Genomic DNA, 23,664 nt, shown 5'->3' with positions numbered 1-23,664 from the left:
GCAGGGCGCAATCCTACAACCCTGAGATCCTGACCTGAGCCGAAATCAAGAGTCAGATGTTCAACCAACTGAGCCACCCAGGTGCCCCAGCAGACATTTTTTGTAGAGGGCAGTAAATAATTTGGGCTTTGTGGGCTCTGTACCGTCTCTGTTGAAATTACTCCACTCTGACTTTGTAGGGCAAAAGCAGCCATAGACAAATATAAATGAATGGGCATGGCTATATTCTAATAAAACTTTAGGGACACTGAAATTTGAAAATTTCATATAATTTTTATGTGTCACAAAATACTATTCATTTTTTTAAAAGGTTATTTGTTTATTTATTTTGGCGGGGGAGTGGGGAGAGTGCAGGAGCAGGTGAGTGACAAAGAGAGAGGGAAAGAGAATCTCGAGCAGGCGCGGCTTGAACTCACAAACCATGAGATCATGACCTGAGCCGGTGTCAAGAGTCGGTCGCTTAACCGAGCCACCCAGGTGCCCCCAGAATGTCGTTCTTTTGATTGTTTTCAATCATTTAAAATTTTAAAAACCATTCTTAGCTCATGGGCTATACAAAGCCAGGGAGTGGACCAGATTGGGCCCAAGGCTATACTTTGCTAAGTCCTACTCAAGGTCCATGTGTATTGATTTTTTTCCAGTGTTCACTGGTCTGGAAAGGTGAAAAGGAGGCTTGATTTTGGTGAAAAACATGAACCATTTTCCTTTTACTATTAACTAATTTTAAGAGACATACAGTAGAAATGATTAAAATGGTAAATTTTATGTATATTTAACCACAATTTTTTTAAAAATCTACATGAGGGGAAGTTCATGCACATACATTTGGATCTTTAATAGTGCTTTAAAAAATGCCTTAAGAAGAAATTCAGTATGGTTCAGTGTGTGCTACATACAGAAAATAGTGTCTGCCTTGGAACTGGCCCATGTTTGTTCAACTATGCAGATGTTGCTTGGAGCAAACGGTTGAGAGATCTGTTTCTCAGAGGAAAGCCCAGGCAGCAGGTGGCACCAGCCTGAGACACAGAAAAACAGCCAGGAAAAAAAAAAAAAAAAAAAAGAAGGAGAAGAGGAAGAAGAAAACAAACTTCTATCACTTTCCTAAACAATTGAATTTTATTTTCATGGTTCTGTCCTCATTTTTAAAGTGGCCTTTAAAACACAACAATGTGCTTAGCATGGCTGATTATTTTGTTTTAATTAAAACATTTTTGAAAAACAAAGTGAAGCATTCAAACATACCAAGTTGATTGTGTTTGTACTGTGGAACAGTTAATGCAAAACACTTGAGAGAGGCCGGAAGTTTGGATCTGTAGCTTTTGCCGAAGTTTTTGCCTCCTGAATTAGGACAACAGAGGAGGAAATGAATGTGTCCCATAGAAAACTACCTATGGAGGTTTTGAGGTGAGATCTCCCCAAGCCCCCTGATGCCACTTGGCAAGTTGGTTTCTGGCTGGCTCACTGTGCGGGGCCCCTGAGTGGGGCAGAACAATGACTGACATTCCTTCCATATTCAGTTTGACCTTGAGAGTCCAGCTGGAACCCGGATGTGTTAGTCCAGGACGAGCAGCCCTAGTTCACTCTGTTTTTCCCTCTCTCTGTGGTCTTTAGTATTGTCTTCTCAAGACGACAGTGGCTTCTTCCCCAGACCTCACCTCTGAGACATTATCCTGGATTCCGACTGAAAAGAGAAAGGAGAGAGGCCATTGTAGAAATGTCAGAAGGGTGTTCATACTTCTCAAAAATAGCCACTATATAGAAGTTTGCTTCTCCTCCTCCAAGGAAATCCCCTGCTCCCTACTCCTCCCACCCGCTTTTAATCTTCTTTCTAGGAAAGCACCTTCCCTAGCCTGGACTCGGAACAGTTTTTTTGGTGTGTGTGTGTGTGTTTTATGATTTTATTTTTAAGTAACCTCTACACCCAACGTGGGGCTTGAACTTACAACCTTGAGATTCGAGTTGCATGCCCCACCAACTGAGCCAGCCAGGCACCCTGGCCTTGTAAGTTTGAAGACAAATGAAGTTGGGTGCTGGGAAGCATCTCTCACAGACAAAAGATTTTAGGCCATCTGACATGCAAGGTTGCCTTTATTCCTCTCAATTATAACAGGACCTTCTAGGGGCTGCTCCTCTGCTAGGCCCAGCCTCCAGTTTCTCTTGCCACTGATTTAATCCTTGGCAAGTTGCCAAAGCATTAAACTTTTATTGTTCAATTTACCACAAGGGCGGGCCCTGCTTCTAGTGGGCTGGGGAGCCTGCAGCCGCTTCCAAACCCCAGTGTCACACCACATTAGCAACTTCAGACTTTGAGGGCGGGATTTCTTTCAGTTTGGTTAGATTCTTGGTTAGAACCAGAGCAGTATACTCACACTCAAAGTTTGAAAGCTAGGAAATAGTAAAAACAGCATAAGCAACTTTTAAAGATGATCCAAAATGGTTGCAGCATCAGCATGTACAGCTCACTCTGCGTGGTTTCTTCATGACTTCCAAGCAGATAGGTTAAATGGCTGTCCGTGTTCCTTGGTGGCCTAAAGTTGCGTGAAAGCATGGCGACCAAGCAGTCCTCTTCTACGATGGTAGCGATCCTTAACCAGTGCCATCACAGTATGTAAATTACTTGCTGCTGTTCAATCTATAAAAATTCATCTTCAAAGATGATTATTGGGCTGGTAAAAATATTTTTAATAATGACCACAGAAGCCATATTTGTTTTTCTTTGATGTTCTTCCGAAGACTCTTCTGGTTTTAATCAGATTGTTCCCACATAAAATACAGTGGAAATCTACAATAATAAAATCCCTATTCCTATGTCTATGGGGAAATAAACAGGATGGGGACTGTCCTTTTAAGGGGCTTTCCCCTTCCCTTTCCCCAGACTCAAAGCCTCTATTACTGGTGGGTGTTTTGGCATCAGTTAAGGGCCTTCAATCCTTCCCTCCCTCCATGTTTTGCTCTTTCATTAAAGTGTTTCTGTTGTCTAATTATATCCTTTCAATCAAATTAGAGACTGCAGCATCTGGTGAGGGCCGTAACTGCCGCCATCTGCACCTCGTATATACAGGCCTTTTCAGCTGAGAATCACTCAACTTCCAAATGGCAGGAAGAGATTTGGAAAAAGTTTAGTTGGAAGGGAGGTTAACTTAAAAGGAACGTCTTCAAAGGCTGTGTACGACGCCCTGCTTGCTGTGATGTGCGCACTGCCATGCAGAGCTTCATTGGCTTGGCTCACCAAAGATTCTTCTCTAGCACTTGTGGCAGATGAGGGGTTTTTGATTGTCTTAGCTGAAATCACTAGGCCTCTCATCCTTATTACGGGCTTGAGGGCATCCAGGGCAAGCTGAGAATTTTTCCCTTGAGAAGAATCTTTTGTTATGTGACCACTGGTTAATGGATATGACACTTTCTGTTTATTTGACCATTTCTTCTAATTCAGTGGTTTCAACTGGAGGAGAGTTTGCCCCCAGGGGACATTTGGCAATATCTGGAAACATTTTTGATTGTCATAACTCAGGGTGGGGTGGGGCGGGGTAGAGTATGCTACTGGCATCTAGCGGGTGGAAGCCAGGGATGCTGCTAAAATGAACACCCTACAATGCACAGGACGGCCCTGCCAATGAATTATTTGACTCCAAATGTTAACAGTGCTAAGGTTGAGAAACCCCATCCTAATTGTGTTATTCTTTTGTCCTTCCCTTCACTGTGGCCTAGGAGGAGGCAACTCTGATCAACATTTTGTTGATTACTCTTAAGAAAGTAGATTCTTTGTTATCCATATCTGAGGTCCATATGCATTTCTGTGGACAGTGTTTTGGAAACCTAAATGGAGTAAGGTCATCTGAGATTCACCGTGTTTCTACTCTCTAGAGGAAGATCGCCAGATTAAATACAGGGCATTCAGTTAAATTTGAATGTCAGAGAAACAATGAATAATTTCTTTTGCATAAATCTGTCTTATACAGTATTTGGGAATACTTACCCTAAAAAAGTACTTTGATCAGTCGTTTATCTGCCATTCAAATTTAACTGGGCATCCTGTATTTTCATTTGCTGAATCTGGCAACCCTGCTATAGCTCTGTGAAACTTTATACCTTTGACTATGAAATCAATCTGTTGGTCACTGTCTACCCTTATTGCTGTGGCTGGCCTAGACATGACAGCTTCTGCTTGTGTTTGTTTATAAATTAGTGCTACACTGAGTCTTTCCTTCTGCCCAAAACTGTCTCCCTGGCTAGAGCTTCTGAAACTTGTCACTTGAATCATATTTTTACCTCGGGACCAACTAACAAGTGCCTATCAAATGCCTATTGTTTGTATGCCCAGCATCTCTGACTAGGACTCAGGCCTGTGCCAATTCATAAAAGACGACCACTTTGTTGCTTTGGGTTTTATTTTAAAGATGTGCTCTAGGGCTGGGTGTTATATGTAAGTGAGGAATCACTACTCCTGAAATCAATGTCACACTCTATGTTAACTGACTAGAATTTAAATAAAATTTTGGAAAAGAAAAAAAAATAATAAAAAAGTTATGCTTTAGAGACATGCTGTGGACCTGCTCGTTAGCTCCCCACTCAAGAACTCTTATTTGACCATCCCATATCAACCAAGGGAAGCTGAATAGCCCATAGCCTGGCTTCCATGGAGCGTTGGCTGCCCTCCAGGACTCCATTATAGGGGAACTTTCTTGCCATCTGAAATTAAAAATAGGGCACAGGCAATACTGATGAAACTTGTCCAGAAGCTGGATTATATCAGTTTGTTTTATCTCCTTTTATACTGATTGAGAGCTTCAGACAGTGTGAAATAGGGTTGGTCGAGAGATGCGGAGGCGAAGTGGATTTGTGCCAGGTGTCTCCTGCTTAAAGCAAACTCAGAATATAAAATGTATGTTTTCATTACAAAGGTGGTTGATTATTCCCTATTACATGGCTTCACCATAGAGTTCCTTTAAATAGCAGATTCCTCTGGCTTAAATAGCAAGTATTTGATTTTCAAGTACTTGATTTTACCTAAACTTTCCTGGAACTTCTCATATTCTCATAAGTCATCGCGAGGTAAGTCATGATTCCTCACCAACTTATGGTGAGGAAACCAGGGCACTCAATATGTCTGTAATGCGTTTTCCCCCCAGGTCCCCCATATACCTGCTTCCCTTATTCAGCTAACATTTGCCAGTCATGTTCTGAGGGGTCTGTACTTGTTGCAGATACGAAGATGAGATGCACAAGAAACTCACGGGCTAGTGGAAGCGGGACCAGGTGCTCCTTAAGCAATTACAGTTCAAGGTGATAAAGTCTGACCAGGCTGTGGGACTTGTTTTAGAGCTCCCAGTTTCTGTAGGAGTATAGTGCTATCTATTCTAGACATGACCTTTCAAATAGTGCTCCATCTTTTTATCTTGTTTTTGTTTCTTTTAAAGTTGATTTATAAGGCGCTAAGTTATTTTCCATCAGAGAACTGGATTTTGAATTTTATTTATTTTTTTTTAATTTTTTTTTTTAATGTTTATTTATTTTTGAGACAGAGAGAGACAGAGCATGAATGGGGAGGGTCAGAGAGAGGGAGACACAGAATCTGAAACAGGCTCCAGGCTCCGAGCTGTCAGCACAGAGCCCGACGCGGGGCTCGAACTCACGGACCGCGAGATCGTGACCTGAGCCGAAGTCGGACGCTTAACCGACTGAGCCACCCAGGCGCCCCTGGATTTTGAATTTTAAAACATCTTAAGATTTAAAATATCTTAAGCATAAGTGAAAACTAATCTAGCATGAGATTTCATTTCAAGATTGAAGTAGATCCGTTTGTATTCAAAGATTAACTCAAGAGAGGTACACGATCACCAAAGCAATAGAATATGTGCTGGTAGCGTTGGCAGTAGAATCCATGGTTCATTCGTGAAGCTAAAGTTCTTCTGACGGTTGACTTCTGTCTGAATGAGTCCATTCCTTCACTGAGGGTTGGCTTCATCTCTCTGTGTATGTTATAGAGCTAGATTCTTTCTCAAAAACTATCTTTTGGTCTTCAATTTGATTATTGTATGCATTTTTAATATCCTAAATGATAAATACAAATTCCTTGAGCACTGTGTATTCATGGTGACTGTTCCTGGCAGAAACACAAGTCCTTCACAGTGGCAACTGTGGCACATTTTCCAGTGGGCCCTGCCTGGGTAGGAGTAGAGCATATTCAAGATGAGAGCCAGATGGGAAAAGAGTAGTACCCAACCAGCACTGCATTCTGGGTTGTTTTCCAAAGTTTTATACAACAAATAATAAGGACTCCCCTCTGAAGTGTTTTCCTGGGTCTTCTGAACTTGAACCTCTGGTCCTATGCTTATGGTAGGTTCAATTTTCTTGGAATAGTCTTTTAAACAATTAAATATTTCATCTGTTAATAAAGATGAAGAAACCGGAGATTCAAATAGAAGACCTCAAGCGCCCTTCCAAAAGTATAAATTCTTTAGTTAAAATAACTTTGAGAGGCATGACTTTTTCTTCCATTACTGTTTTTAAGGACACTGTTTCCTTGAATAAAAAGAAAGATCTAAAACATTTTTGAATAAAAAGCTACTGATAACTTTAAGAACATTAGAGTGATTTTTTTTTTTAGAGTAATTGTTTTTATGGTAATTCCACTTTGGTCAAAAGTATAGCTTGTTCTGTGATCATTTCAACTGTTAATACATAGCCCAAGAACATGATCTGTGAATGTCGATCTTAATTTTAGATGACTGAATTTACAGCTGATTGAGTTTGTTTACAGCTCTTAAAAAGAAACTAAGGTAGATTAATTATAAAAAACAACATGTGTTCAAGGTATCCTTTAACAAATTTTGATTATGGGAAATTGAGAACACATGAAAACATAGACGAATGTAAGGAAATCCCATATATCCATATCCCGGCTTCGGTGAGTATCAACCATGGCCAGTATTATTTCATTTGTACTGGCTTCGTCTCCCCAACTAGATTATTTTGTAACAAATCTCAGATATATCATCTCATCCATAAGTATTTCAATAAGTATCTCCAAATGATAAGAACTCTTGGGGCACCTGGGTGGCTCAGTTGGTTAAGCGTCTGACTTGGGCTCAGGTCATGATCTTGTGAGTTTGAGCCCCATGTCGGGCTCTGTGCTGACAGTTCAGAGCCTGGAGCCTGGAGCCTGCTTCGGATTCTGTGTCTCCCTCTCTTCTGCCCCTCCCCCACTCCCTCCCTCCCTCCCTCCCTCCCTCTCTCTCTCTCTCTCTCCTTCAAAACTAAATAAACATTGAAAAAAACCACACATAACTATTGACTTCAGCTCAGGTCATGATCTGTCAGGAGATCGAACCCTGCATCAGATTCTCTCTCTCTCCTTTCTGTCTCTCAAATAAATGAATAAATAAATAAATAATTAAAATTCTTTTAAAAAACACAGTACCATTACCATCATCATACTTAGAAAAACTAACAATTCCTTAATATCATCAAATACCCTGTTAGTAATCAATGTTCCAATTCCCCTGGTTGTCTCTTGGGTTGTTTTACTGTTCAACTCAGGATCTAAGCACGGTACAGTTAGGTGATATGACAAGAGTTTCTATTAACCTATAGGATTCCCTCTTTCTCTTTTTTCCTTGTTATTTATTTATTGAAGATGTAGTTTTGTTTAAACAAAAAGGATGCTTAATGCTTAAGTACCTCTCTGATAGATTCAGGGCCCACATGGGAGTTGAATTTTGTTTTGTTTGTTTTGTTTTGTTTTTTACCATAGAATTGTCACTTCCATTAGAGAAACATGTAGAATTAGAGGGTCTGATTTATTTTATTTTTATAAGATTTTTAAACATTTTTTAAAGATTTTATTTATTTATTTTTTATTAAATTTTTAAAAAATGTTTTATTTATTTTTTGAGAAAGAGAGAGAGAGAGAGGCAGAGAGAGAGGGAGATGCAGAATCCAAAGCAGGCTTCAGGCTCTGAGCTGTCAGCACAGAGCCCAGTGCAGGACTCGAAGTCACAAAGTCGGATGCTTAACCAACTGAGCCACCCAGGTGCCCCTGAAGATTTTATTTTTAAGTAACCTCCACACCCAATGTGGGACTCGAATTTACAACCCTGAGATCAAGAGTTGCATGCTCTCCTGACCGAGACAGCCAGGTGTCCCAGATTAAAAAATTTTGTTCACATTTTTAGTTTATTTTTGAGAGAGAGAGTATGTGTGTGTGTGTGTGAATGGGTGTGGGGCAGAGAGAGAGGGAGACACAGAATCTGAAGCAGGCTCCAGGCTCTGAGCTGTGGGCACAGAGCCTGACTTGGGGCTCGAACTCATAGACTGTGAGATCATGACCTGAACTGAAGTTAATGCTCAACCAACTGAGCCACCCAGGTGCCCAGGTGTCCCAGATTTAGAGAGTTTTAAGCTTGGAAGAGATTTTGAGCCATCAACACTCAAATCATCCCAGACTTTTGAACATCATCCCAGACTTTTGAACTTCATCATCCCAGACTTTTGAACTTCAGTTTCATTATGATAGAGTTTTGATATTTGAGTTAAGAGTGAGAAGGCCCATTGAGACTGTCTCAAAACCCATTGTTTCACGGGTGAAGAAACAGAGGTCTCAAGTGTCCAGGTGATTTGCTCAAACCACACAGTGTCAGCTGGTTATCTGGTATGCTTTCCTCTTTATTCCAGTGATTTCCCATATGTACTATGTATACAGAAAATTATCCTGTCTCTAGTCTAGATCTGATAACCTGCCTCCATATGATCGTGGGAACCACTGCTCTTAGCTCAGCCATGTCAGGGTAGGAAAATGTTGGAAATCACTGCCTTCCCACAGTCATGTGTCTCTTTACTCTTTACTTCAGGGTTCTGCATAGCTGAAATAAACATTCCTATAGCACTTCTGAGTGTGTGCAAAAATCCGTTTTTCCCAAGAGCATGCGCTTTGAAGATGTATCCACAAATTCCCACTGGATACCGATCTGTACCAGAAACCCAGCAGAGTAGGTGTATTGAGCAGACATTTGGCAACACTGTTGTATTGCTCTCTAAATGGGAGCTTTTTCCACCTCAGCCTTGTATTTCTAGAATTCTACCCACTTAACCAAATTTTAGAGATATCTTTGAAGGAACAGAAGATATTCCCATTGGAAAATGTTTTCTGCTGTCTTATTTTAAGACATAAAATAATTGAATTTAGTGTTTATTGACTCATGTTGATTCCAAACTCGGTCAAACTCAGCTGAATTCTTCCAACATAGGATCACTAGAGATGCTGAGTGGTCCTACATAGAACAGACATTTAACTTTGATGGATTAAAAACAGTGACTCCCATAAATATCATGGATAGAGATCCAACTAGTAATTTTACCAGAAAACTAGGAATATTCTGGACTCAATATGAGAAAAATTTTCTATTTCTCAATAGTATGGCTTCAGACAAATAGTGTAATTAGCAATGACCTAGTTATAGAGCTTCATTGAGAACACAATCTTCAACTTTATTAAATCTCGTCAAAGAATAGAATGTCTTTTAGATTAACTGCTGTTTTCCTGCCTCTATCTCATATATGTCAAGTTTTAATTATTTTAAAAGAACATCTCATGGTTTTGAACATGAACTTTAAAAATGCTGTACATATACAAGCTGGCAGAGTTCAGTTGGCTGGGACTTTATTAACTTGGCATTTTCCTCGTTTATAATACATACAGATATTGAGTTATAGGATTCATTAGAACATATAAATAAAGATGTGTTTCATCACACAGTTGAAATTTTGATTAAGAAAAATCTATTTGTGGGGCACCTGGGTGCCTCAGTCAATTAAACTCTTGATTTTGGCTCAGGTCATGATCTCATAGTTCCCAAGATCAAGCCCTATGTCCAGGTCTGTGCTGACAGCATGGAGCTTGCTTGGGATTCTGTGTCTCTCCCTCTCTCTGTGCCTCTCCCCTGCTTGTGCTCATGCATTCTCTTTCTTTCTCTTCAAATAAACATTAAAAAAATCTATTTGCTACATTATACCTTTTTTTAATCTTTTTTTTAAGTTTATTTATTTTGAGGGGGGGGAAGGGGCAGAGAGAAGAGGGAAGGAGAGAATCCCAAGCAGGCTCCTTGCTGTCAGTGCAGAGCCCAATGTGGGGCTCAAACTCATGAATCATGAGATTGTGACCTAAGCTGAAATCAAGAGTACGACGCTTAACCTACTGAGCCACCCAGGTGCCCCTTTTCTTACCTCTTATTCTTTTTTTTTTTTTTTTTATGTTTTATTTTTAAGAGAGACACAGATTGTGAGCAGGGGAGAGAGACAGAGACACAGACTCCAAAGTAGGCTCCAGACTCTGAGCCCAGAGCCCAGCACAGAGCCCAATGAGGGGCCTGAAACCATGAGCTGTGAGATCATGATCTAAGCCCAAGTTGGATGTGTAACCTCCTGAGCCACCCAGGTGCCCTATTTTTTTTTAATTAAAAAAAAAGTGTTCATTTTGTGGGGCACCTGGGTGGCTCAGTTGGTTAAGTGTCCAACTCTTGGTTTCAGCTCAGGTCATGATCTCACAGTTTGGTGGGGTTCAAGCCCCACATTGGGCTGTGTGCTAATAGCACAGAGCCTGCTTGGCATTCTCTCTCTCCTTCTCTCTCTCTCCTTCTCTCTGCCCCTCCCCCACTGTCTCTCTCAAAAAATAAATAAACATTAAAAAAAAACTTTTTTTTTTTAATGTTTATTTTTTATTTATTTTGAGAGAGAGAGAGAGAGAGGTAGAGGACATGCACAAGTGGGAGAGGGGCAGAGAGAGAGGGAAAGAGAGAATCCCAAGCAGGTTCTGCACTGTCAGCACAGAGCCCAACACAGGGCTCAATCTCATGACTGTGAGATCATGACTTGAGCTTTTTATCACTTATTCATTGAATGTTTGGATTCAACACAGGACTCACATCACATATATTTTCTATGCTGATGGCAGCCTGATAACATTAAACAGAATTATAATAGGATGATGTTCCTCTCATGTTATATTGCCTTGCATAGGTAATTAATATAGGTTATTATTATTATTATTATTATTAATTATTATTATTATTATTTTAAATAGACTTCATGCCCAGCATGGAGCCCAATGTGGGGTTTGAACTCAAACTGACATCAAGACCTGAGCTCAGGGCCCCCTGGGTGGCTCAGTCGGTTGAGCATCAGGCTCTTGATTTTGGCTAAAGTCATGATCCCAGGGTCACATTCTAGCCTGCTTAAGATTCTCTCTCTCCCCCCTTCTGCCTCTCTCCCCCACCCATGCTCTCTCTCTCTTTAAAAAAAAAAAAGACCTGAGCTGTGAGTTGAATGCTTAACCAACTGAGCCACCAGGCATCCCTATAAATAATTATTTTTCTGGACCAGAATGAAATATGTGATCATCATGGTCTCAAATTTATAATAAAATTTGATTATTTAAAAAAACTTTATAATTATGTTGTAATAACTTATCGGATACCTACTGTGTGCTAGACATTTTACTTGTACGTCCTCTAATTCTTCCAGCTGCCCTGAGCCCTAATCCCCCATTTTACAAGTGAGGAAACTGAGGCTCAAAGTGTTTAGCTGAGTGCCTGCAGCTTGTAAACCATAGGCTGAAGTCTGGCATCAGACCCTAATGTATGATTTCCATACCATACCACATTGTTAATAGAAAGTTTCTGTGCAGAATGGTATTTGATTTAAACTATTTCATAACCCTTGAAATTAAATATTCAAGCCTATAAATTTCTGTGTGTGTGTGTGTGTGTGTGTGTGTGTATTCTGTAGATATCACTTATTTCAGGGTACTTAGAGTTAATGGAACTTGGGGCTGCATAGAAGGGCTTCAGGAATTCCATGAACACTTCTGAAATTGTCAATGTTGTATATGTAGTATTTGTCTATGGAGCGGGTCCCCATCTTTCAAGGATTCCCCAAGAGGTAGACTGAGAACTGTAATGTGGAAAATATTTTGGGGGGAGTATTTCTATGTCTTCTACAGCTCATGCCTGTCAATTATTGAAATCTCCAAGTACTTTTTACATATACCGTGTGAATATGTGAGATCCTATGGATTTTGAGGTATAAAAATCAAAGTTTAGAATGTATATGGCATCAGGTCTTCTCGTTATGCCCAACACTTCAAAATTCCAGGCATAACAAACAATAACAGCTTTATGGGAGAAGGCTCCAGTTTGCTTTAATTAGCAATGAAGGAGTACTGAGCTCTCAACCAAACGTGGGGCCTTGCCCACAGATCTTACTATCATTTCATAGCATAGCAGGTCCTACAGAAAATAGCCAGTTGCCACAAAATCATTCGCTCAAGATTCTCAGCCAAGGATTTGATCATCCTCATGTGATTCCACTTATCTCAAGGAAATTTCAATAAAATTAGCATCTCCAATTTTTCAAATAAATGTCATATGCCATACTTTGGAGGATTTTGATGACAGGGGAAAAGATAAGGAATTAGCAACTTAGAAAAGTGGAATTAATGCTCTGGGTGCTTTGATGCCAGCCTTATGGAGGAAGTTTTCTGCTGTATTACTAAATTTCTGTCAGGCTTATGTTTCACATCAGGCCTATTTCCATTCAATCCCCAACACAAAATATTTGGAGTTTTCTGGTGGAGAGATCGAGTCAAACAGATGAATTCTGTGAGGTGATTGGGATCTAGCCAGAGAAGATGAGGAAATGAGGTTTCCTCTGTTCAGTCTGTTATTCCTTCCCTCTCAAATCACCTTCTTCCTTGACTTCTGAGACCCACACACTTTCTTAGCTTTTCTCCACCTCTAAGGCTGCACTTTCTCACTCATCAGCGCCAGGCCCTCCTCTTTCCAAGCCTGAAATGTTGCAGGACCCCAGGGCTCGGCCCAAATATCTTCTGTCTCCACACACAGTAATCCTGTTCCCTCCACGCATCCATGCTGTTACTGCCACATTTCTAGCCCCATCCTCGCTCGGCCTCTTTCCTCAGCTCCAGGCTCACTGAGCCATCTGCTTACTGTATATCTCCACCCAGACTCAACTGATCCACAGCCAAACCCTGGGTTCCACCCAAGGTACTCTGCCCTTCTTGGGTCCTCCCCATTGTAGGAAATGACTTCTCCATTCAGGCCCCCATCCTTGGAGTTATACCCCACTCCTCTTTCTCTCAGACCCTGTATTCAAACCCCAGCAAATACCTTTGGCTTTGCCTTCAAAGTACATCCAGAATCTGGCCACTTCTTACCACCTTTCGGCTGCCAGCCTGTCTTTCTGCTGTAACCACCTGACTAATGTTTCCTGGCTGAGTTCCTACCTCTCCAAAGTTCTTCCCCCACCCAGCAGCTAGACAGTTGCATTAAAAGGTAAATCAGATCATGTCATTTCTCTACTCAGAACCCTCCGCTGGCTTCCCCCCTCACTTAGAACAAAGGCCAAAATCTGATTCATATAAGGCTCGAGACCTTGTGTGTCCTGGCCTTACCTGCCTGCTTTCCTCCTCTTCACTTCCCACCCACTCACCCTAATCCAGGTTAAAGGAGCTGCCTTGAGTTCCCATACCTGCCCAGCATGTCAGGGGCCTGCAGGGGTCTTCTCTTTGCTGTGCCCACCGTCAGTAACGATCTTCCCACATTGTTTACATGGTTCTGTTTCCTCCTTTTGACCAATGCCTCCTCCACTCCAGGCCTTTTCTGGCCCAACCTCTCTAAGAGAGAACCCCCACCATTCGGTCTCCATCCCCTTACTCCATTTTTCCTTATAGCCCTCCTCACTACCTGATGTGAATTTGACTAGTTTTTCATGAACGTGGCTCCCCTGTGTGTGCACGGGTGTGCACAGGCTCTGTGACTGCACAGTGTTCCCCAGTGTAGCCCCAGTGCTGTGAACAGTGCCAGACACATAGTAGGTACTAAATAAGTATTTGTTGAATGGATTGATTAATGATATCCTAGACATGAGATCTCTCACCATTGTTCATTCCCTTTCACTGAGTGCATAAATATACAGCTGTGATATGCATAAATATCATGTGATATTTTATTTTTTTATTGGCTTAAGCCATTTCTTGCTTATCTAGCCAAAGCTTATATCAGTTTCAAGCAGTAGAAATTAAGGGAGGAGGGGTCCTCCTTCCTTACCCACTCTGATGTTCTGATGAAATCAAGATGTGATATCACCTTAATCCAGAATACTCAAGTTTGTTCTTCTTGGTTTTTTTCCCACAATTGATATGCACTGGGCAAATCTGTGTGTGTGTGGGTTGGGGGGGGAAATCATAAAATGTGGTACACTGCCTCCGTTTCCCTAATGTAACTGAGAATAAGATTAGGTCTAGGAGAAACAGACTGAAGCAAACAAGCCTGCACTTTGCCATTTCTTCTCTCAGATGCCACCTCATCCCCATTCATGTGGACTGACAGATGTGGAGAGGTGCCACATTCTTTTGTGTTACAAATCAAGTCATCTGAGCCTCTGGGAACGCTGACCCCACCATCCTGCAGGTTGCTGTCTATTGCTAAGGCCTTCCAATGGTTGGCCTGCCTTTCTGGCTCCTGGGCCACTCCTCAACCACTTGTGGTAGGAGTAAAAGATGTATTAGCACATTGCAATTAAAATTCTAGCAATTGACAAAAGATTGGCTTGATGCTCTTGGAATCATCCAGTCTAGTGGTTCCCAAGCCAAATTACTTAACAGAAGCACCTAGGCAGCTTTTTAGAAATACAAATTCCCAGGTCCCATTCTAACCCTGGGGTTGGGATAGGGTTTGATGTACACACACACGCGCACACACACACACACACAGAGTCCCTCTTTCCCTGTCTAGCAGATTATACATATTCCTAGTGGTAATAAATGCTATGAAGCAAATGGACAAATAGCAGAAAACAAGGAGTGGAGATGGGGGGGACAGGTTTTCTGAGGTAACATTTAGTCTGCGCTGGGAGGTGTTAAGGGAAGAACATTTTGGGCAGGAAATAGCATGGTACGTTTACAGAATTAAAAGCAAACCAATATGGCAGGAGCACAGCAAGTGACTAGAAGAGCTCGGAGTACAGTGAGAGGGAAGGCCTGGGGCCACATCACTGAGGCTTTGCAGGCAAGGATGAAGGGTTTGGGTTTTGTTTCCAGTGCTCACATTTTCCTGGGCACTTTGAGCACCTGTGTGGAGAATGGATTGCAGGAATACAGAAGCGGAAGCTGTGAGTCCTGAACGAGGCTGTGCTATCCTCTGATGGTGAAGGGCCTAAGGGGTGGCACCCCAGATGGAGAGGAGAGGGCACTTTCAGGGTGTATATTTAAGAAAGTCAACAGGATTTGGTGATGAATGGGAAGTGGGGTGAGGGGGAGGATAGAGAAAACAAGGATGGCCTGAGGGGGCTCCAGTAGAGGCCTTGTAGGGGGTGGTTGAGTGCCCCAGTTGCCCCATCTTGTAAAGTAGGATATTGAGGGACCTCCCCAGAGGGTTGGTGGGGAGTTGATATTTGTAAAGCACTTAGAGCAGAGCTTGGCACACAGTAAAACACTATGTAAGCATTAGTGGTGCTGTGGATGACGGTGATTCGTCCAAGGTCGCACAGCTGGCCAACAGCAGGTCCAGGACAAGAAGCCAGGGCTTAGGCTCTCGGTTTAGTGTATTTTATGCCACACTGAACTGCCTTCTTCAATTACCTTTGAACATTTGTTTTGTTTTTAATGTTTATTTATTTTTGAGAGAGAGAGCAGAAGCAGAGGAGGGGCAGAGAGAGAGGGAGAGAATCCAAAGCAGGCTCTGTGCTGTCAGTGCAAAGCCTGACACGGGGCTTGAATCCACCAACCATGGGATCATGACCTCAGCCAAAGTCGGACGCTCAACCAACTGAGTCACCTAGGCACCCCTACCTGATGAGTTGCCCTTACCGTAATATATGAATGTCACGCCAAACGTGATAAATTGTTATGACGTTCTGTACGGCCTGGGATTCCAGGTTATTTTGCCTGTCCATAAAACCATGCTATTCCAGACAAGACACAGAGCCCAGATAGTAGGAGGAAGGGGGTACAGGCAGAGAGATGGTCTGTGGATAGATTTTAAATATAAAAAGAAGTATCTTCTAGGGGTGCCTGAGTGGCTCAGTCAGTTGAGTGTCTGACTTTGGCTCAGGTCATGATCTTGCAGTCTGTGAGTTCAAGTCCCATGTTGGGCTCTGTGCTGACAGCTCAGAGCCTGGAGCCTGCTTCGGATTCCGTGTTGCCCTCTCTCTTTGCCCCTCCCCCACTTGTGCTCTGTCTGTCTCTCTCTAAAAAAATAAATAAACATTAAAAATAAAATAAAAAAGCATCTTCTAGAATGTAGATGTGCTCATGTTGTTCACGTGCTTAGACTGAAGTAGGCGCATGCACTTCACCAGGAGGCAGCACTAAGAGCCCTTCATACCGGAAGTTATAGGTCAGTGCCTGCCAGGGGAAGGAAAGAAAGACAGCTGAGAATGTCAGTGTAACTCCCCCAGATCGTCAGGTTCCTGGTGAAACATCTTCAAGAAGTGTTTGAAGTACTTCTATCTGTCAGTTTCAACTAAATTAATTTTTAAAAATTCCTCTTTATACTGTGCCTTTCCCATGAATCTCTGTGAATTTAATGCATGCAATATGTGGGGGGAAATCCTATCAGCCTCAGTTCCCATCCCCCCCAAAGTCTGAGAAGCAGATTTTAGAAGCACATGGTTGCACCTGCAAGGATTTTGTCATTTTATTAACTGGACCTGAGACGATGTTCAGTGTGTCTTGTAGGGAGGAATTTCAGAAAGAGGTGAGAGAAAAATGCCAACTTGGCCTCTGCTCGCTCCCTCCTGTTGACTGTTCTGTTGCATCTCTATCTCAAACAGCATGGGGAGGACTGTTCTTCATTACCAGGGAATGTGAGTCATTCCCAGACTTGTGTGATTGGGATTCCAAAGCGTTGCTGTATCCGATGGTCTTATTAAATCCAAGTGTCAGTGCAGCCTTTCAGACTGTAGGGGAGAGCTCAGTTACAGCTGGTGACCTGGTTCTAGTTACCACACAGAGACACTGGCGAGACCAGTGACCTCCTCCGAGCACCCAGAATTCCTTGTGATGGCTGTTGCCAACGGTTCCCAGATTTGGGGGTTTCCTGGTTCACTTCATGGGCTTCAATACATTTCACCTCCGTGTTTATATCCTAGTTGGGATCTGTATACTTTAGGGGAAAAGTATCTGTAAAGTGTCTGTAGACAAGCTATTGCCAAGACTAGCCTAGCATTTGGAGGGGACTGCATTTCAGATTTACTCAGCCCTAGCGATGTTAACTTCATGGTGTCCAGGATCTAGCAAGACACTATCCATTTCCAGCTGGGTCCAAACAAAACAAATAAAACATCAACCAGAGAGGGAGGAAACTGTGGATGTTGCCAGAAAATTAGTTTGCTCTGTCTTTTCTTTCTCCTAGAATGTTTCACAGCCAATGGTGCAGATTATAGGGGAACGCAGAATTGGACGGCACTGCAAGGCGGGAAGCCATGCCTGTTCTGGAACGAGACTTTCCAGCATCCATACAACACTCTGAAATACCCCAATGGGGAGGGGGGCCTAGGCGAGCATAACTATTGCAGGTAAGATGGGGCCACAGAGTGCTTTAAAAAAAAAAATCTTTGGCCTTCTTTTCCAGTCCCTTCCAGCCTAGCTCACAGCTATGGAAAGTTTCTTTGTCTCCTTTTGGTTAATTCAGAAGGCCTTTCTTATTACTCTTTTAAAAATCCTCTTTTTGGGGCACCTGGGTGGCTCATTCAGTTGGGCATCTGACTTCAGTTCAGGTCGTGATGTCACAGGTTTGTGAGTTTGAGCCCCACATCAGGCTCGCTGCTGTCAGCCTGGCAGCACAGAGCCCCCTTAGGATCCTCTGTCCTCCTCTCTCTGCCCTTCCCCCATTTCCACTCTCCCCAAAATAAATAAATACTAAAAAAAAAAAATCTTCCTCCCACACCTTGCATGTGTATATGCACACGTGCACGTGTGCATATGCGTGCGTGTGCACACACACACACACACACACACACACACATGCACACCACAGTCTACTACTCTTTTTTTTTTTTTTAATTTTTTTTTTTTAACGTTTATTTATTTTTGAGACAGAGAGAGACAGAGCATGAACGGGGGAGGGTCAGAGAGAGGGAGACACAGAATCTGAAACAGGCTCCAGGCTCTGAGCTGTCAGCACAGAGCCCGACACGGGGCTCGAACTCACGGACCGCGAGATCATGACCTGAGCCGAAGTCGGCCGCTTAACCGACTGAGCCACCCAGGCGCCCCTCTACTACTCTTTTCAACCTCAGTTGCTTTGATACTGGTTTTCAGAGCTCTGCTTTCCCATCTGATTACTTACAGGTCTCTTGGGAAGGGATTTCTTAGTTGGCCCTACCACCAGTGGACAATACATAGATAGCCAAACTTCTTAAGCTGCTGTGAATGCGGTGGTCAGGCAGAACACCGTGTGTGGCCCAAACTTTCTGCTTCTGAGCAAAGGAAGCTGTCCTACATTATCTACCCTCTGCCAGCCCAGGATAACCTTGCTCTGGGAACAGCTATAGCCATCAGATCTGTGCTGTTTCCTTCCTTTCCATAGACTAAGGTGTTTCTTTGGTCTTAACCTTCTGTCTGACTCTGGCAGGGTCTCTTCACCTGAGATCCAAGGTGCTTCAAATGTGTACTTGCAGTTTTCTGCAGAGATGATCCATGACTTAGATCAGAATCTGGATCAGATTCTCAAAATTATCAGTGATCCCAAACAAGTTAAAAATCACTGGTCTATAGGGACAAGAGTAAAGAAAGCACAGAGCCCTATGTGGGGCTCAAACTCACGAACCGTGACATCATGACCTGAGCTGAAGTAGGATGCTTAACCTATTGAGCCACCCAGGCAGCCCAAGAGCAAAGAAAGATTCTAAGCACTTTTGGTTACAACTACATTTGAACGATTTATACTCAAGATCCTGATAATGTGACTCATGGTTCAACACTGTGTAGAATTTAGTTATTATTAGGACAGGTGCAAAGGCAGCCTGTTGAGCCATCAGGACAGGGGGAAATGATCACTGAGTGACTCTTTGAGCCACACACTGTGTCCCTGCTTCTACCAATACGTTGGAATCTCAACCATGGCACTGTCAACCCAGCTCAGCCGACATATTCACACCTGCATTGCATGGGCCACACTGTTTACCTTCTGCTCTCCCTACGTACCTTTGCTAACACTCCAGGACCCTTGTGGATGTCTTGACGTCTGAGGCCTGATATCCTGGTCATGCCTGTGCCTTCAGGTCTTTCTTTCACCTCTGCTCTAATTTGTACCAACTGGCCATTTCCCTACAGTTGCTGTTGCATTATTTCTTAGTTGTTATTATAAAAATATTAAAAGCTCCCCCCCACACACAAAATTCTCAGAACTACAGATACATGTTTAAGTAAAGCCCCTGTTTTACATCTTTCCCCTGAAATCCTCAGCAAGCCCCATCTCCCAGAGGTAACAATCTGTGGTACTTCGCATTTTGCTATCTATTGCATTTTATCATTAAAGTTACATACGCTCATCAAGTCATTCTTTTACATTTTATTTTCAAAGTTATACATATTCATTAGAATTTTTGCATAATTAAAAAAAATAACCCCACTCCATTTCTGGTTTATTTCCTTCCCTTGCTTTTGCTATTCATAGAAATAGTTGGGTTGGGTTGGGAAGAGTATTTAGGAAGGGAAACCAGTGTCAGGTTTTGTTGTTGTTTTTATTTATTTATTTATTTATTTATTTATTTATTTATTTAAAAAAAATTTTTTTTAACATTTATTTATTTTTGAAACAGAGAGAGACAGAGCATGAACGGGGGAGGGTCAGAGAGAAGGAGACACAGAATCTGAAACAGGCTCCAGGCTCTGAGCTGTCAGCACAGAGCCTGACGCGGGGCTCAAACTCACGGACCCTGAAATCATGACCTGAGCTGAAGTCGGCCACTCAACCGACTGAGCCACCCAGGCGCCCCTTGTTGTTGTTTTTCCATTGTTACTTATACTCTCATTCTGAAGTGTCTCTTGGGCTACTGGTTTATGCTGTTATTCTGTTGCTTTCTGTCAATATGTCTTCTCAGAAGAGGTCCTGGGTTTAAGTCTGACTTTGAGGTAAATTTTAAATTTCCAAAAAGGTTTGATTTATATGAAAAAAAAAAAAAAAAGAGTCTTTTGTCATAGATTAGCACCTGGCCCTACATAGGCTCCCAGAAGTGCACAGTAGTTATCCATTGTGAGAGTAAGGGGGGAACCACCCTCTTCCTGGCCCTGGCCAGCTGCAGCCTCTCCTTTGATTTGATGGAATGTACCAGACCTGAACTACCAGTTTTTACTTCAGAAGAAAGGAAGGCTCTGAAATGTTGATTATCATCACATCGGAGGGTCCAGGGCTTTTGTTTTAGCACTGCAGCGAAGTCCAGGATGAATTTGCTTATTCTTTATTAAGCTATTCTGATGCTTTTCAGAATGGTTTTTGACATTGATAATAAACAGTTGTTTTCAAAGGTCTCTACCAAATAGTACATCAAAGCTGGACACTGAATAGAGGGAGGAAGATGACAGTGAAATACTGTTTAAAGAAGGGCTTTGTACAAGTTCTCCTGCTTTGATTTCTCGGCTGATATCCGACACCATGTTTGTCTTGTGCTCCGGTGCCAGACCCGTCGCAGTTGAGATGTCTGCGAGATGGCGAGTGATGGGAATGCACTTCTCCAGGCTCGACGGCTCTGGATTAGAGGGGAAGCAGAGGGACCGGGAAGAGCAGAGTTGGCGCTGGCACCTGCCCTTGGGCACAGAAAATAAAAGGACCCTTTGTGCTTCAGGGCAGCTTATCTTCTGGACCACACAATAGGCTTATCCCTCTCAGGCCTGATTGGGGTGGCTCCTAAGCTCCTGGCTGCAGGGTCTCTGTGCCCATTTCCGGCCTAACTGGAGTGTCAGGTTTCCAGTGTTCTGAGTTGCGAGAAAGGGAGCTCAGAAAGCAGTGGGGAGAAGGCAGGGCTTTTCTGCGTGCCTGGTAACCCTGTCATTTTGGGGTCTGTTTCAGCAGTGTAGCCCATATTGTCAGGGCATCCTTGACTTGAAAAGACCTTCGAGGGCATTTAGAAATGTGAAATAAACCTTTTAAAAATATCACTGCTGTATCAGAAGTTGGTACCAGAATCACAGGATTGCATGTTCTGCCTGATGGCTTAGCTTTGTTCAGAATTTTCTGAGAAGTTAGTATCTTGAGGTAGGAAAAGGACCTGTTTCTATCAAACGTGTGTCAACTAGACTGATCCTGGTGAAAGCTTGTCAGTGGAGTCTGTATTATGTGAATTTTATTTTACTGTTTAAAAAATCACACAATCAGTGTTCATCGTAGAAGAAATAGGGAAATAAAGAGAATCAGAAAAGAAAAGGGATTAAAATTACTGCTAGTCTCATTCTCCAGAGATACTTTCCAGGGTTTGATGTGTATCCTTTCTTGAAGCCATCTTCTCAAATAACGGGGTTGTGTTCCCAATCGTGTTTTAGAACTACCCTTTTAAAAAACCTAACAAGATGTGGATATGTCTTTATATCAATAGATGTGTCTCTACACTGCATTTAAAAAAAAAAAAATTTTTTTTTAACATTCATTTATTTTTGAGACAGAGAGAGACAGAGCATGAATGGGGGAGGGGCAGAGAGAGAGGGAGACACAGAATCCAAGCAGGCTCCAGGCTCTGAGCCATCAACCCAGAGCCCGACGCGGGGCTCTAACTCACGGACCGCGAGATCATGACCTGAGTTGAAGTTGGACGCTCAACCGACTGAGCCACCCAGGTGCCCCTACACTGCATTTTTAATAGACACTCAGCATTCCCTTATATGGATATAACCTATTTATGTAACCAATCCTTAATAGTTGTTTCTGACTTTTGTATTGTCAAAATGCTGTGGTGAACATCTTTGTAAGTGAAGATTTCCTTAAAATAAAGTACTAAAGGAGAAATTGCCTGGCAAAGGGGCTTTGCATATTTTTAGGGCCTTTGCCTCTAATTACCAAATTGCCATCCTGACCATTTGGGTCTATTCACATTCTTATCCACAGTATTGAGCACACCTGTGCTCTCAGCCATGGGAGTCACTGTGTTCACACTTAAGGTGCCAGTGCTGCTTGGCATGATTTGTTCTGTGGTCAGTTGTCCTGGTTACACTGTCGTGAATTTGTGTAAATATGAATCACCTTTGCTCATCACGCACACCACCCCCTGCCCCCAAACTCTAAAGTATATGTCAGAGTGCATAAGCTTGTTCTTGTAGTGTTACCATTTTTCTCTTCCTCTTCTTTTTCTTCTTCTTCTTTTTTTAAGTAATCTCTACATCCAATGTGGGACTCAGACTCATGACCCTGAGATCAAGAGCCCCCAGCTGTACCAACCGAGCCAGCCAGGTGCCCCCCCATTTTTCTCTTCTTCATAAGAGGCAGCACTGAGATGCATACCAATGATTAGAAATAACACAGAGGCTGACACGTTCCTTTTTGGTAATACTGAAAAAGCAATGAGCCAGTTGACTTAACACGACAGAAATGTTACTTACATGTTCTTTCCCCGACAGAAACCCAGATGGAGATGTGAGCCCTTGGTGCTACGTGGCAGAGCACGAGGACGGCGTCTACTGGAAGTACTGTGAGATTCCTGCTTGCCAGAGTAAGCCCCTGACACACCAGCCGAGGGTTTCGGGACACTGAGCAGCAAGGGTTCAGAGTGGAAGGTCACTGCCAGAGGAGAGGTCATTCAGGCAGGTGGATTTCATGAAGCAGATCAAAGGAGATGCCGTCCTGGGCTGAGGATTTTCACATCTCTTATTGAGGCTTTTCAGAAATTGAATGCCTGCTTCCCTCAGGACCCCATTCCCTTGATGGATAAGCCCACCCAGAATTTCTACTTCTACTTAATTTCCTCATGCTGATTCGTTCATGAATAGAGTTGGCATGAACTCAATAGCAAGCCAAAGAGGAAAAAACTACCTTATACTTTTGGGAATGAATTGTCTAGAATGAATGAAGAATCCCTTGATAGACAGTAAAACTAAGTTATGACATTAGCTATTTGCATTTCACACACTATCTCCCCTGAAGACTGGTATTCAGTAAGTATTTAATTGATACTCTCCAAAGCCAACATGGTAGTCCCTTTCCTCATGTTAGCATAAAGATGTTCTGTTGTTATTTATAATAACCCATACCTCATTGCTCTCTACTACTGAGAACCCAGTTTCTTCAGGATTTTACTCCACGGCCTGTTTTCTAGCTGCTTCATGTTTCCATATTCAGTGTTTATTATATGCGAGGTGCAAAGGCAGAAAGATATGCTGACCCTTGGGGAATATGCGATGTGGCAGAGAATCTTAGGAAGATACTTGAAAACAAGGTAGAAAATATTGCAGGAAGGTTTAAAGTACAGAAGCCAAAACTACAATGGCATTTTTTTTATATGTATATTTTTTAAACGTTTATTTATTTTTGAGACAGAGAGAGACAGAGCATGAACGGGGGAGGGACAGAGAGAGAGGGAGACACAGAATCAGAAGCAGGCTCCAGGCTGTGAGCCATCAGCACAGAGCCCGGCGCGGGGCTCGAACTCACGGACCACGAGATC

General features: G+C 42.5%; 1 protein-coding gene across 2 annotated transcripts in view; it reads left to right on the top strand.

Moving 5' to 3' along the window:
* KREMEN1 (kringle containing transmembrane protein 1) overlaps window positions 1-23,664 on the top strand; it is a 72,873-nt gene that overhangs the window by 4,115 nt on the left and 45,094 nt on the right. For both annotated transcript variants that reach the window (XM_042961764.1, XM_042961763.1), the window contains exons 2-3: window positions 17,427-17,589; window positions 22,622-22,713. In XM_042961764.1, the coding sequence (XP_042817698.1) occupies window positions 17,427-17,589; window positions 22,622-22,713 (255 nt within the window). The remainder of the gene's footprint in view (window positions 1-17,426; window positions 17,590-22,621; window positions 22,714-23,664) is intronic.

The sequence above is a fragment of the Panthera tigris genome, chromosome D3, assembly GCF_018350195.1.
Source record: "Panthera tigris isolate Pti1 chromosome D3, P.tigris_Pti1_mat1.1, whole genome shotgun sequence".
In the NCBI taxonomy this organism is placed as follows: domain Eukaryota; kingdom Metazoa; phylum Chordata; class Mammalia; order Carnivora; family Felidae; genus Panthera; species Panthera tigris.
The sequence above is the reverse complement of the archived record's forward strand: the minus strand, read 5'-3'. Positions and strand labels throughout refer to the sequence as shown.